We start from the raw sequence: 15,777 nt of genomic DNA, 5'->3' as shown, positions 1-15,777 counted from the left end.
ATTTAGGTATACTACAACTGAAGATAAATTTGTTGATTTTGGATGTGAAATTCCCAGTTCAGAGAACCCAGAGCCGGATATTCTGTAGGGGAGATAGGTTAAGGTAGACGTATCAACCAGTATCATCTTAGTTTTGGGGACTTTTTCATCTATTTCCGTCATCGTCGTTTTCTTTACTTTTTTGTATAGACGGAAATTGGCTAGGATCAGAAGAAATCGTACAAATTCCAGTTAAGAGCTTTTAAAGCTGCGTATAGAGATAACTTCATTCACATCGTCTTCGTCATCCTCCTCTGCCTCCCATCATTAGACGGAATTTCTATAAAGAAGAAGATAACGGATTTCACGTTGGGGCGTTCAGAAATGTAATAACGTACGTAATGTATAATGTATAAATCAATAATGTAATAGTTTTCATTTAGCAACTGGGAAAAATTCCTTGGAAAGATCCTTTGTCAGAAGTATATTAGAAAACACGCTACTTTTGTACGTAAATAAGGAATTTGCACTTCAACTGTTAATTTGTATGACAGTTACCTATCATTTAAAAAGTATATTTTAAAATAGGTACCCCAATATTTTACATAACAACCCACTTAAAGAGTTTAAAGTTAAATAACACCAAAAACTAGAAGAGAAATTTGTATGTGCACGTTAACCTTACAAATGTGTGATTATAAGCGATTTCTCATCAATGAACAAGGTAAAAAACTGCTCTACTAAAACTGATAAATAATATATATAACTGTAGTGGCGTGGTGGTATCGCATTTAAAGAGCCACTCTTAATTGCCAGCCAGATGAACCTTGAACATCCCCATTGGCTTTATCTCAAAAATGTGCTTCATTTCGGTTATGACTTGGATGAAAGTAACACAGGCAATAGTGCAACTTTCATCAACACTTGCTAATCCTAGAACTAACGACGGAGTTCAACCAACAAATGTTTTCCCATCAATAATTTAATTTTTTCCAGTGCACTCTTCCCAACATGTAAAGCTTCTTCATCAGCGTGCTACCCGATCTGCAGGATTACAGACAGAGAAGAACTCTCCTATGCTAATTTATTCCAGCCCACAAAATTCATCGGAACCATCGCAAAGTTTTTGCCAGAACCAGCAATGATGTCTCCGATCGACCAGAAGGATTTTCGCAAGGAGTGTGATAACTTAGCGGAATTGGTGTTGTCTTTCGTGATTATTTTGCAGTCCATTTCCCCCTGGTTGAACAGTCAGGAGAAGGAGCAGTTGAAAAAATATTACTCAAATTATATTAGAGACTTGTTTCCAGGACGCACGAACACCGTTGTACACGCAGCTGCTCAGAATAGAATGATGACTGGCTTCAAACAATTCTTTACAAGTTACAAGGACATTAAGCTGATCCTTAAACTTAGAGCTGATCCCAACGCCATCGACGAGGACTGCCGAACCCCGCTTCACATTTTGGCCCAAATGCAATACACTTGTTTGGTTGAAGAAGTCCATTTATTCAAGTTTCTGCTAAAAACAGGCAGTAATCTTCACATTGCAGATGGAAACGGCGACACAGTCCTGAATGTCTTAAAGAGCAGATGCATTGCTCATCACCCATATTTTAAATCACTGGTCAATGTTGTGTTTCCTCTTTGTTGCCTTTGTCCTGCAATCCTGCATGGAATTCCATTCAATGTAGAACGACTTTCCCTTCGTTTCTAGATATATTTTTCCCGTACTGAAGGTAAATGAAGTAAAAAAAAAACATTATGGTTTAATTAATTTAATTATTATTTTTTTTTAATTTGGATCCAAACGAATTCCCTTAGATGAATTATGGTCATGGATATCGCTTTCATTTCTGGGTCGTTAAATTTAATCCGAGCTTCGCTCATGAATGTTTCTCTATTCAATCTTTTTCGTTTTTTCGCATTATTGCGTATAAGTTTGAGTTTTCTCTTTGATTCATTGTTTTTTTTTAAATTCACCACTTCTGGTGATTGTGGTGAATGTGTCAACAAGGAACTATTGTCGGAGGGCGTTAGTGAGGAATATGTTGATTTGGAAAGTAGGAGTTCTTTCGAAGAATTTTGCTGTGAAGAATATTGAAGTAAAACAACCAGTGAAGAAGATTATTCTGCCGAGTATAACATTGGTGCCTGTGATCTGGCTGATGGGATAGTTACGTCCAAAAACCCGGATGTTTCATTGTTGGAGTTAAATACAGAAGGGGTTATAGCGGTAAACATCATCTACGTTTTGGGGACTGTTCCATTACTTTCATCATCATTTTCTTTACTAGCTAGGATTCGAAGAGTCGAACAACTTCCAGTTAATAGGTTCCAAAGCTCCTTGTGGAGAGATTGCTTCATTGTCTTCGTAGTCCTTGTCCAGTTCGTCTTCGTCGTCCAGTTCGTCTTCGTTGTCCAGTTCGTTTTCGTCGTCCAGTTCGTCTTCGTCGTCCAGTTCGTCTTCGTCGTCCAGTTCGTCTTCGTCCTCCTCCTCTGCCTCTTCATCCGTCCGACGAGGATTTCTATGAAGAAGATTATGGATTTCACGTGGAGGTATTCATAAATGTTTTAGCTCGATCACCATTGGTCACCGAAATTGAAGCAACTCCACCCAATCTGGCCAATCCTCTCTTACTACATGAGAGGTGATGTTTAAGGTCTTTATTGTGGCGTGAGTCAGAGGATCCTGCCGGGGAGTTTATTTTATTTCTTGTTTAACAAAAAGTTTCATTAAATCTGTTTTTGTTTATAGGCGGATTATTTGCCTACCAATGTTTAAACAAAGAGCAATGCATCGCATCCCTCATACTACATCACAAGCATTTCTGTATTCCAACCTATCCATGGGAAGAATTTTTTACTTCGGCGACCTTAACTGTTTGCTCTGGAAAATCCGGTAAGTGGTTCGCACTGTTTCTGTTTCCCCCAAAAAAGTATATATCATGAGTGCCTTTCTTTTGTGTGTGTGTGTTTTTTTTGGGGGGGGGGGAGGGGTCTTTTTAGGGCCGTTTAACCTAAACAATTTTTAAGCCTTCAAAAATTTCGTCATCTATCAATATGTGTTTTATTTTCCAGGGAAAATGAAGAACATGATCAAACAAGTTTGCAAGATAGGATCACTTAAGTTGTTATGCTTCGACGGTCCCATGCGTGCGGGTGCCGATAATTACGATGTCGTAATCGCAACGTATAAGGTAATAATGCCCTATATGTGTCTTTTTTTCTGAATTAACATTTTATATTTACTTACTAAAAGAGGGTTTGAGAAGAAGCTGCTCTGTCTTGACCATCTAAACTGTTTCAAACAAAATTTTCCCGGATAATTTTGGATCATGCATTAGCCATCAAGGATCCAAACTCTCAAATTTATGAAGATGACTGCAGGCTATGTAGCGACAGACGTTGAGAAATTACACCAACTCCAGTTTCGGACTGGTATTTGTTTCCTTACTGCGAGCAGCGGCTGCTCGTGGTGGGCTGTTCAGCAGCAGTTCTTTTTGGAATTCTAAATGTGTTTTATCCACAAAATGTATCGATAGTTCAATTCTTTTTCAGATTTGGAACTATTGGGTGGACGACGCGGATGGTGTTAGACTTCGGGCGGCTCTTAAAGAAACCCTTCCAATAAGTCGGGCTGCAATTCGTTCTAACCATTTGAATTTATTTGTTCCCAACAACCCCTTGGCATAATGCAATTATTTCCTCGATTAATTTTTCGTTACTAGAAAATCTTCTACTAAGATCTAATATTCAAAATTTCTTTGATAAAATGCTGATTTAAAGATTTTTATAAAAATTGCAACTCCCATTGTGTACAAGAAGAAGCCTTTCTCTTTTTTTTTGGCTCTTAAAAGAACCGAGTGGGCCGAGATCCGAGATCCGAGTGGGCCGAAATGTGTGCCAATCTCAGACCCCATCTAAATTTCGGACCACTTTGATCTCGGCCATGAACTACTTAAGCTAGAGGACGGGTCACTTTGACAATTCCCATGTCGGCTACCATTTTTTTTTTTTTTTTTTTGCTTTAATGAATCGAGCTTCAAAAATCAGCTGGAGTCTATTAAAAAATGCAGGAAATATTTCATTTCGGCGATATTTTAATTAGAAATTGCGTTGGTGTTCGTTGGTTGTCCCCGCCTAGCGGTGATTTTTAGTTGACCACCCTGTGATTCTCTGGTTTTGGTTTGGTTTGGTATGATTAGGTGCGTCTGCTATCTGTGATTCTCTGGTTAACTCTCTGGATTCCTGTGTTTGTGATTTGCATTCTGCTATGCTTTCTTTCTAAAAACCATAGAAAAGTTTGGAATTCTTAGCGTTAGGTGGAGACAACCAACGAACACCTATCCCGTCCTCTAAAAATTAAACGCAAATATCTTTTAATTTCTTATCTTTACTAGAAAGGTGCTTTGGAGACTTAGAATCGCTTTTTTAAGCTCTATCGATTGATCCTTCTTTAAAAATTATTATTAACAAGCCGTCTACGACTCAAAGAGATCTGTTTGGGGGTTTTCGATTTTGTGGAAACCATCCCTGGGGGTCCTAAAATAAAAAAATATAAGGGTTTTGTGAAATTTGTTTTGCTTAGTCGATTGCTAAAAATCGCAATGGCTTACCTTTTTTTATTTAGGAGATATTTGAAAAAAACGGAGAGGGGGTAGCCAAAATTTCGACTTTTTTTTGTTTTTGTGCAGCAGTTTCCTCGTCAACTGCTACAACTAAAAATATTATAATTAGTTTAAAATGATGGAATAGCCCGTCTCTTCAAATCATTTTAATATTTGTTAAATACTCGACTTCGAAGCCGAGATATTAATGATTGAAATTTTGGACAAAATTTCCCAAAATTTCTTTGTTTTTTTTTTTCATGCCGGGCTTCATCCTATAAGCCACCTAGCGCTCGCGAAAACAACATTTTCCCCTCTTTGCCTTTAGGGTCTCTTGGGGTGGTCTCCCTCATAACGTCAGTCTACACCTATCGAGGGGACGGGGGGTGGTCACCCCAACAGACCCTAAAGGCAATGAGGAATGAACACAAACTTCGACCGAGAACGGACAATGGTCCCATCTCGATGTTCCTTAAAACGGATCCTCTATCGGGGGAAAAACGGATCATAGACCGATCTGGCCTCTGGGTCTCTGATAGGCATCTGGCCATCCCAAACCCCTTAACCTATGGTAAAGAAGCCTTCGGCTACTTGACGGGGGGAAACGGAACAATGGCCGATTTGATTAATGCCGCGAGGCTCGAAAAAACTATTTTGGTTTTTCGCTGATTGTAGCACTCGTATTACGAAATAAAATACGAGTGTTACGCCAAAACCTTGCTTGATTCTAGTCTGGGAGCTGGGCCCAAAAAACATGACAATGATTTAGCAAAAGGTTTGAGGCTAAAATATGGTAAGGGGGGGGGGGTATGACACACACGAAAAGCCTCGTCTGTCGACTGGCGGCCGGGGCGTTCAAGCGTGACGCGATCCCGAAGTCGGCGTGAACGGTAAAAAAAATCAACTTTGTTTAGCAAGCCCAAATTTTCTCTAGGAAGCAAGCTAACATTATGTTGATCAATAATCCCGCAAGACAGACGTCGAATTACGGGACTATAATATCAACAGACCATCTCAAAAATTTAAAAACCGGTAAATTTTTACACTTTGTTTGGAAAATACACTTTTTGCATTAAAAAATAGAGCAACATTTGATTTATAATATTTCCGGTAGACAGACGTCGATATCTGAGCCCTTGGGGGCACCAGACGTCGGTGTGTAACGGTTTTTCACGAACTGTCAGTCGTTATTTGATACCGGCAACGCTGTTTCGGATACCGGCAATGCTGTATCCAAGGCGCTCATTTTTAAATAACTGACGTTTCTTGGGGAATATAATGACTAGGAATTCATTAAAACTGGTTATTTAACACTTATAAGTCAATTTAGTGATTAAATGATATGTTTTATTAATAATTAGCTGCTAAGGCAGCATAAAAACGATATGATGGCAGCTTTTTTAACGTCCAACGACGGACCGATCCTCTATCCTCTCTTCGTCGACCGAAATGATCTTTATTATAAATTATTTTTATGGGGAGAGAATCTATTCGATACATAATTAGTGACAGCACCAGTCGACCCTCACAATGACGTCCCTATTTCAATACGCGGGAAATAAAAAATGTATCGCCATCGTCGTCGTGAGTGATGCTGGTGAAAGTTGCTGCCGGCATATATAACTCGCGCATCAGATTCCTAGTCTAAGTTCTCCAGTACGTCTACATTATGGCAGCAACAACAACGACCATCTTCATTGAAAAAAAAAGGAAAAATACATGGCGTCTACAAAGTCGCTGGGGATAGATATCTAAAGAGAAGGGAAACCCTTTTTTTTTCTTTTCAGTATATATCCCGACCGGATCTCTGCTATGTTACTGTAATGTTATGGCCGGGCTCATTTTGTCCGTCTGTCTGTATTGTCAAAGCTCGCAAAATAGGAAAGAGGAGGAGGACTACATGCTGGTCTATTGGTAAGTTGGCAATTGGGAGGGACAAGCGGACCGACAGTGTGGTACTAAACGAGTTGACGTGTCATCGCTCCTAATTGTCAGATTTGCGAGTGGCGCACGATAAAATCAGACCATCAAAATAGTCGGAACGGGTGCCAAAGGTTGCGAACGCTTATTTTGTTGCAGCATCCATCTAATAACAATGATCAACACGTTGGCTGGCTGGCTCTTCTTCTTTTTATTATTGCGCAAGGTATTACTACTAGGGATATAGGGGAAAAGAGATGAGATAGATCGGCTGATTAAAAAAATGAAATGGTTATTTTTTATTGGCTGGTCCCCGAGAAAATACAAACCGGTCGAATTGACCAACGACTCTGAAGGGAATCGTCTCTGAAAGGAATTCGTCTCGGCGGAATTTCATGTACAGCCTTTCATTCTCGTTATAGTGTTGCATTTTTTTCTTTCTAATATAGTGGGGTTTGATCTCGTGTTCGCTCAGCGCCAAAAAGCCCGCGATATTAATTTCCTGCCAATTATTGTTGCTATTGCGCTTAGTCCAGTCGACGACGAGCGCAACAGCTGCTGGTGGGTCGTTTCTACCGGTGGCCGGGACTGGATTTTATGCGATCCCGTTCCCGCCGCAACCACTGCGGACGCCCCTGATAACGCCTCACACTATCCCAGACGGTTAACAGTCCCATCGTCATCGTCACAATGGCCGCGGCCGCCGCCACGGCGTGACAAGAAATGACAACATTACAAAAAAAAACGGCGGGTTGAATGAAAAACATTGAACAAAGAAAAAGAAAAGCACACAGAAACACAAACGCACGCACGGCAGACAGCCCAAATCTTCTCCTTTTTCTAGTTTGTTAGATACGTGTTGATTGGCACCGGATCGGGTCACAGTCATCGTCTCTTGGATGCTGCCGGATGTGGGGCTAGACAAGTCCAACAACCGCCAGAACTTAAGATTGAAACGAGATGGGGCAGCAACATACCAACTGTCCTCTCTGACCAATGCGCATCTGTTCCACGGCATCAGCTGGCCTTTTTTCTTTCTTCGCTTCCGCCGTTCAGAACACAAACCAAAAATTCCGGCGTGAAAGAAAAATAAACTGCAAACGTAAACCTAGTCGCACCTAGTCGCTTTAGAACCCTAGAACCCACGACAGCAATTGATTATGGAAATTCACTTGACACTCAATCACACTTGCACTTGTTGACACAGCCACAGCTACACACACACACACAGAGCAGATAAAGAGAGCGAGAAATAAATGAGGGATGATTAAGTTAAATAATTGTTTCGTTTGGGATATGATGAGAAATTGACTATTTACAGAGACACTCTGGCGATGCCAAACTGACGGGAATTGGCGATGCCGGACTGAGGGGAAAATTCTTTTTCGACATTCTCGTGTGTACGCGTGTGACGAGAGAGAAAACGAAAATGGGAGATCATTTCGGTCGACGAAGAGAGGATAGAGGATCGGTCCGTCGTTGGACGTTAAAAAAGCTGCCACCATATCGTCTGTATGTTGCCTTAGCAGCTAATTATTAATAAAACATATAATCCAATTACTAAATTGATTTATAAGTGTTAAATAACCAGTTTTAATGAATTCCTAGTCATTATATTCCCCAAGAAACGCCAGTTATTTAACAAGCGATCTCCCACTCAACCGGACCGAAATGGTGGGGGTACTTTTCGGATCGTAATCCGGAAAAGAACTTTACAAATCCGGACTAGGTCTAATCTGTTCAGAATCGCAAGGCGATTCCAACGGAATTAAGTCCGGATTTTTATCTTTTCCCGTTCACGAGATAATCACGGTTGAAAATCGTGAAATATCACGAAAACCCAAAGTCTCCCCGTTCGACTACATCGCTTTTAGCCGTATATTCGGCTTGTAAAAAAAAACTAATTGATACAAAATGTAGCCCTTTCATCCCTCTTTCAGAATCCAAAAGGATTTTTTATAATTCTTTGAGATGTTTGAGATATCACGATTTTCGTGATACCCCCATTTCGACAAATTTTTCAGGCATTTCATTCGGCGTTGCCGATTGCCGTATATGTGCTTTTCGCCCCCTTTCCTGTCCACTCCTTCGCTTTTTCCCTGTTTCCTATGTATCAAGGCCTTGTATATCGATACAGATGGGACTTGATACATAGGAAACAATGGAAAAAGCGAAGGAGTGGGGGCGAAGTCACATATACGGCAATCGGCAACGCCGAATGAAATGCCTGAAAAATGTGTCGAAATGGGGGTATCACGAAAATCGTGATATCTCAAACATCTCAAAGAATTATAAAAAATCCTTTTGGATTCTGAAAGAGGGATGAAAGGGCTACATTTTGTATCAATTAGTTTTTTTTTACAAGCCGAATATACGGCTAAAAGCGATGTAGTCGAACGGGGAGACTTTGGGTTTTCGTGATATTTCACGATTTTCAACCGTGATTATCTCGTGAACGGGAAAAGATAAAAATCCGGACTTAATTCCGTTGGAATCGCCTTGCGATTCTGAACAGAATAGACCTAGTCCGGATTTTTAAAGTCCTTTTCCGGATTACGATCCGAAAAGTACTCCCACCATTTCGGTCCGGTTGAGTGGGAGATCGCTTGTTAAAAATAAGCGCCTTGGATACAGCATTGCCGGTCCGAAACAGCGTTGCCGATATCAAATAACGACTGACAGTTCGTGAAAAACCGTTACACACCGACGTCTGGTGCCCCCAAGGGCTCAGATATCGACGTCTGTCTACCGGGATTATTATAAATCAAATGTTGCTCTATTTTTTAATGCAAAAAGTGTATTTTCCAAACAAAGTGTAAAAATTTACCGGTTTTTAAATTTTTGAGATGGTCTGTTGATATTATAGTCCCGTAATTCGACGTCTTTCTTGTGGGATTATTGATCAACATAATGTTAGCTTGCTTCCTAGAGAAAATTTGGGCTTGCTAAACAAAGTTAATTTTTTTTACCGTTCACGCCGACTTCGGGATCGCGTCACGCTTGAACGCCCCGGCCGCCAGTCGACAGACGTGGCTTTTCGTGTGTGTCATACCCCCGCTTACCATATTTTAGCCTCAAACCTTTTGCTAAATCAATGTCATGTTTTTGGGGACCAGCTCCCAGACTATTAGGTGCAACCATGGCGTCAAGGCTCCCGAGTACTACAACACGGCTTCTTACTACACTACAAAGGCACCTGAGTAGGCTACTACACAACCAAGAAAACTGAATACTACACTGAGGTTCCCAAATATTATTCTGCGCCAGCATACTGGATGTTGTTAATATTTCATGTAAAGAGAATATTTATATATTATTCGTTTCGCTCTAAAATCAATATATTTAATGATTCAGCTCATTGCATTGTTCACTCAAATGGCATGTATTGCGTTAGTTTTTATTGGTGTTCAATGTTAACTGCATCTTGAGATATTATCGGTAGAGTTTAAAAGCACAATATAAAAGAAATCAAACATTATGTTTACTTATTCTGTGTTGGAATTGTCTGTTCAAGATCATATCCCCTATTCTTTCCTAAAGCGCCCCAAACGATATTGTGATAGATTTAGTTAAGAGTGAAAAGCTTTGATGTACCAATTCTTGGAGCAGCCTATACGTTGTGATGTAGTCATGTACCAGAATAACGTAATATAGCGCCGAAGTATTAGTAGGGCACGTAAGATAGCGATATGATATGACCGAGCCAAATGGCGCAGCAAAATGACGATGCAGTCAAATTTTTTTATTTATGCGCTCTTTTTTGGTGCGGTTAAGAAAGAAATTTACTGTTTTTGTGACGTCATTATCTTAATTCAACATAATATAAGACTTGAATTAGCTTAGCAACGGAAGCTATAAACGCATTGCAACAAATTGAATTGATAAGCATTTTTTATAAAACACTAGTCGCGAAGCAGTTACTTTCTTGCGATTGTTGAAAAAGGTAAGTTTTGTTGACTTTTATTATTCAAATTGTAGTCTCAATACATGTAAACCTTCTTTTTAAAATTTGAAATAGACATTTGAAGAATAATAAAACCAATTTTGGAAATGAGAATGGATTTTGCTTGGAGTTACCTCTTGGTTGCACTTATGGTTGTCAGCTGCTCCGCTCTTCCGCAACTTGACAGAAATATGGGCAATCCCGGGGAGGCGCCATTGCCAACTCCCGTCGGAACATGTCCAGAATATAGTTACAATACAGTATTCCTGTCTGACGCATTTTACTGTGGGTATATGTATAGAGAAAATAAACTTTACATACAACTATGCAGCAACTATGTGTCTTTATAACAATACAGCGACATTTTTGAAATCTCAGATATTACCATCAATGCTCCAATGGTGTTCCGATTCGTATGAAATGCCCTGGCGCCCTGGCGGATTGTGCTGGACTGTTTTAACCGACAGCTATTAATATCCGTATTATCCAACGTGCGATTTACCAAACGACTTCAATTCCAACTGTCGCAAGGACACACCCTTTTAAACAAAAGATTCAAATAATCTTGTCTGAGATAGTGTCAAGCTGAACTTTGTTTTTTAATGATTTGAAAACATTTAGATAGAAATAGAATCTAGAAGTCTATTCCATATTTCAGCGGTAATTGATCTGTCAATCTCTGCCCGATAATGTCTTTAATCATTAGATTTTTCTTGCTTATCACACAAATACACATATACTTCAGCAATTTAACAAGCATACACATTTTTCCGCTTTTTGTATAATCCAATCTAATTAAAAAATAACGCGTTCATCGTCTTAAGCCTGTAACCATCTTACAAAATCTTATCACATATACAATAAAACAATTTGACCAGATGATTCGAGAAGCGAAAAGGGCCAGTTATTATGTCATAAGATTTAATTTAATAAAGTTCTCCACCGCAAGCCACAATGCCAGATGTAAATTTCTAATACATCAAAAGGTCCACGAGAACGATAACCAACGTGACGCCCAAAGCCAAATACGTCACGCCCTAGAGGTAGGGTTAGAAAATCTAGACTCTTACCTCATACGTCGCACGTGAATAGCCTAAAGCATGCCCAAGGCCGTTTTTTCCCGCTTCAGACGGATGATGTGCTTTATTGGACACATATAAAAAGGGAGAAAGAGACAAATTTAATCAGTCGAGTGTGTCTCCTCCACACGACATCACCAGCAGCACTTCAGTTTGTCATCCGCTGTATCATCTAGATCAGAGTACTTTCAGCTCGCTACTATGGGTAATTATTAAACTTTAATTCTAGTTCAGTAGACTTTATTTTGTTTATGTTATTGTTTATTTTCTCTTTTATTTTGTTTTCTTTAGCTAACTACGGCGTCATGCTGCTGTTGGCGGTTGCATCAATGATGACCGGATCGACCAAGGGAGGACCTGTTGGCCCGTCTCCTGTTTACGCCCCCAAGAAGGCAGAGTACGCCACCGAGGCTCCAAAGTACTACACCACAAAAGCTCTTGAGTAGTATACAACGGCATCCTACTACACCACTGCAGCCTCCTACTACACCACCAAGGCTCCCGAGTACTACACCACTGCAGCCTCCTACTACACCACTGCAGCCTCCTACTACACCACCAAGACTCCCGAGTACTACACAACGGCTTCCTACTACACCAGCAAGCAGCTGAGTACTACACCGCTGCCCCCTATTACACGACAAAGGCCCCTGAGTACTACACCGAGGCTACAAAGTATTGCACCACCAAGGCTCCGGAGTACTACACCACTGCAGCCTCCTACTACACCACCAAGGCTCCCGAGTACTACACAACGGCTTCCTACTACACCACCAAGGCTCCCGAGTACTACACAACGGCTTCCTACTACACCACCAAGGCTCCAGAATCCTACAACACTGCTGCTTACTACACCACCAAGTTTCCAGAATACTACACCGCTGCCCCCTATTACACGACAAAGGCCCCTGAGTACTACACCGAGGCTACAAAGTATTGCACCACCAAGGCTCCGGAGTACTACACCACTGCAGCCTCCTACTACACCAACAAGGCTCCCGAGTACTACACAACGGCTTCCCACTACACCACCAAGGCTCCAGAATACTGCACCACTGCTGTTTACTACACCACCAAGGCTCCAGAATCCTACACCACTGCTGCTTACTACACCACCAAGGCTTCAGAATATTACACCAATGCCTCCTACTACACAACAAAAGCTGCTGAGTACTACAGAACTGCCTTCTACTACACCACCCAGGCTGCAGAGTATTTCACTGAGTCCCCGAAATATTACTCGGCTCCAAGCTACACCTCTGAAGCTTTCAAGTATCACGTTGCGCCAACTTACTACACCACAGCTGCCCCAACTTACTACGCAGAGCTGACTTACTACACCGAGGCACCTCAATACTATTCAGCCCTGAGCCACTACGAGACCGCCGTTCCAGATCACTACACCTATACTGAGGCAGTTTACTACACCGAAGCGCCAGAGTACTACACCACGACATACGCCGCTCCGAGCTACTACCCTAAGGCCCCCAAGTACTACTCTGCCCCGAGTTACACCACCACAGCGGCTCCTTACTACACCACTGAAGAGCCTAAATATTACGTTGCCCCAACTTACTACACCACCTCTGCTCCGTCTTATTACGTCGATCCGACCTCTGAAACTCCGATTCACTACTCAGCCGTGAGCCACCATGAAACTGCAGCACCAGCATACTACCCTTCGTACTCTGAACCGACTTACTACACCGAGGCGCCGAAATATTCTGCTCAGAATAATTACACGGTTGCTCCGTCTTACTATTTTGATTCCCATTACTACTCTTCGTATGCTCAGCCGAATTACTACGCCCAAGCTCCCGCTTATTACTCTCCTTCCAGCTATTACGATGCCAATTGTGAAAGAATCTTTAAAGACAATTTTGTTTACAATTTTTTACCACTTTTACATAACATCCTATAAAATAGTTGGACGAAGCGTTGCACGAGGTATGGTCGACCGATATCGAAAAGAAGGCTGAGCAGGTTGAGGAATTGCAACATCCGTAACTGGCCCCGCAACTCGTGTAATAGCCTATTGCACGTGTTGCGTGAAATGCGCTATTCAGGTGTTTTGTTTTATTTACAAATATTTTTTTGTTTGTCTTTTACTTATCACATCTTCTTCTTTCAGTTTGTGGCGGCCAGCTGCATGAAGTCGTCAACTCTGAGCTGACTGGTAGAGGATTGCCCAGGCTTGTTCTTCAGTTCAGAAACAAGCCTGGGCCATTCTCTTCCAGTCGGCCAAGATGGGCCTCCAGTGTTTCACCAGTGCCAATCCTCCTCCTACGACGACTTCTCATCACAACAACAACAACCAGCAGCCTCACCAACAGCGCAGGCCAACAACAACATTCACAACTTAACGGATAAAAGTGAAATGCGTCGTCGTCGATAAAGCTTCTCACCTTTGGATTCATCGCGACGGTCACGTTCACATGGACTCGTTCCAGGAGGCCGCCGATTCCATCGAAGGTGAGTGTCAACTGTCGTCTGCTCTTCTCCTCCTACCACACTCCGTCCATATTATTATTTAAAAAAGAAAAGAAATGGTTTTTTTGGTCGAATTGATTTATTCATTTGTGTTTTTCTCTTGTTCCGCTTTTACAGCTGAAAAGCGGACGGTAGCCGAGTGTCAATCACAGGTGAGTTGACTTATCTTCTCAACTTTCTCTTCTATTTTCTTTTTCTATCCTTCATCTGTCTTTTGGTCTTCTTTTTTGTCTTCTCCCTTGTTCTTTGATCCCCACCGACCGCGAAGCGAAAGATATTCCGTTTTTTAATCTGAAAAGGCTATGAAAACTGATCGAAAACATAATACTTATTTTCTTTTTTATTATTAATAAGGTGAGGACTGACTGCCTGACACTATAGACTGAAAAATGATTTTTTTAACAAGAAAAGTCAAGACATTTTGATTTTTTTGTTTTTACACTAACCGCAAAAATCTCTTTTAGTTTCAAAATATGTAACAGTGCTAAAAACTGACATTCCACTGATTCCACTGATGTTGTGCCTCGCTGTGAACAATGTAAAGCTGTTGTAAAGCCAGATGCAGTGTTTTTTGGCGAACCGCTTCCTGAACGCTTTCGATTGGTGGAAGAAGATTTTCCGAATTGTGATCTACTGATTATATTAGGAACTTCACTAGTTGTTCAGCCCTTTGCATCTCTTGTCGATCGGTATAAACAAACGTCGCACGTGTTCTATGGTCGGTATTGATTCTAACTAAATGTTTGAATTATTTTTAGTGTTCCGCCTAGATGCCCGCGTCTTCTTATAAATTTCGAGGAAGCGGGAAATGAAGACCCTGTTATGGTTGTTCTTGGTTTCAGTTGTGGGTTGCAGTTTCATGGTGAGTCAATTGATTGATTGGTTATCATTATCATCTAAGATATTTTATTCTTTATTATGATAAATTTTAGGAGCTGACAATTTCCGTGACGTTGCTTGGCTTGGTGATTGTGACGAAGGATGCTTTCTATTTGCAGAAAAACTTGGTTGGAAGGTATTTAAGTGATAACTTTTTTTTTTACTTTATCCTAAATCAAAAATTTTTTTTTTCTCGAAGGATGAACTAAATTCATTGATTGAAAATGGATGTGAAAGCGAAGATTCGGTAGAAACAGGTGCTACTGAAAGTACCTAATAATAGACGCGGCATTAATAGTCTCGTAACAAAAGACTTATAAACGTCTCGTGAAAGTATCAAATTTGTTTTGTGTTGAATTTGATTACGACTTACTTGCAAGAATCTCTCACGCCCTTAAAATGAGTAGTTAAAATTGAAAATTCCAATGCTTTTACAGAGTGAACAAAATAAAATGAATTAAAAATTAAAAAAGCTTACTTTTCTTAGAAAATACGTTGCTGTTCAGGATTCCAAATATCTTTAAAATCTGACGCAAACGCAGACCACAAACCCAAAAAATCCTTTGGGTCGAACTCTGATAAGCTACAACACCTGCACAAAATTTCAATAAATAATTGCGATTCTAATAAACTACCTGATATATTAAAAAAAAGGTGTTACCTCCAATTTCTTTATTTAGCTGTCTGAGACTAGCTTCTAGCTCTTCAAATTTATTAGTGGCCAGCTTTATCCAAGTCAGTCGGCTCTGGCAGCGGCATGCGACCATCACTCTTTCCAGCTTTTTCATCAAATTTCTATTCTCACAGCACGATAGTCATTATTTGACAATTATTAAAATTTTAACTCATGTAAAACATTACCTGAATGTAAACTTTA

General features: G+C 40.6%; 2 protein-coding genes and 1 long non-coding RNA gene across 3 annotated transcripts; all 3 read left to right on the top strand.

Annotated features, from left to right (window-relative positions):
* Nucleotides 1-10,347: 10,347 nt before the first annotated feature.
* Nucleotides 10,348-11,097, top strand: LOC124198146. Its single transcript, XR_006876505.1, has 3 exons — nucleotides 10,348-10,452; nucleotides 10,528-10,741; nucleotides 10,831-11,097. It is a non-coding gene; the product is annotated as an uncharacterized LOC124198146 (long non-coding RNA).
* Nucleotides 11,098-11,732: 635 nt separating this feature from the next.
* On the top strand, nucleotides 11,733-15,236 carry LOC124192018 (DNA-directed RNA polymerase II subunit RPB1-like). Its single transcript, XM_046585153.1, has 10 exons — nucleotides 11,733-11,736; nucleotides 11,823-11,894; nucleotides 11,975-13,275; nucleotides 13,458-13,597; nucleotides 13,663-14,003; nucleotides 14,139-14,173; nucleotides 14,486-14,710; nucleotides 14,780-14,883; nucleotides 14,954-15,036; nucleotides 15,100-15,236. The coding sequence occupies exons 1-4, from the start codon at nucleotides 11,733-11,735 to the stop codon at nucleotides 13,536-13,538; spliced, it is 1,458 nt and encodes a 485-aa protein (XP_046441109.1). The 3' UTR covers nucleotides 13,539-13,597; nucleotides 13,663-14,003; nucleotides 14,139-14,173; nucleotides 14,486-14,710; nucleotides 14,780-14,883; nucleotides 14,954-15,036; nucleotides 15,100-15,236.
* On the top strand, nucleotides 13,967-15,177 carry LOC124192012 (NAD-dependent protein deacetylase sirtuin-2-like). Its single transcript, XM_046585138.1, has 6 exons — nucleotides 13,967-14,003; nucleotides 14,139-14,173; nucleotides 14,577-14,710; nucleotides 14,780-14,883; nucleotides 14,954-15,036; nucleotides 15,100-15,177. The coding sequence occupies exons 1-6, from the start codon at nucleotides 13,967-13,969 to the stop codon at nucleotides 15,175-15,177; spliced, it is 471 nt and encodes a 156-aa protein (XP_046441094.1).
* Nucleotides 15,237-15,777: the final 541 nt, after the last annotated feature.

Source organism: Daphnia pulex, chromosome 1 (assembly GCF_021134715.1).
Source record: "Daphnia pulex isolate KAP4 chromosome 1, ASM2113471v1".
NCBI classification, from domain to species: domain Eukaryota; kingdom Metazoa; phylum Arthropoda; class Branchiopoda; order Diplostraca; family Daphniidae; genus Daphnia; species Daphnia pulex.
This window is presented reverse-complemented; position numbering and strand designations above follow the sequence as displayed.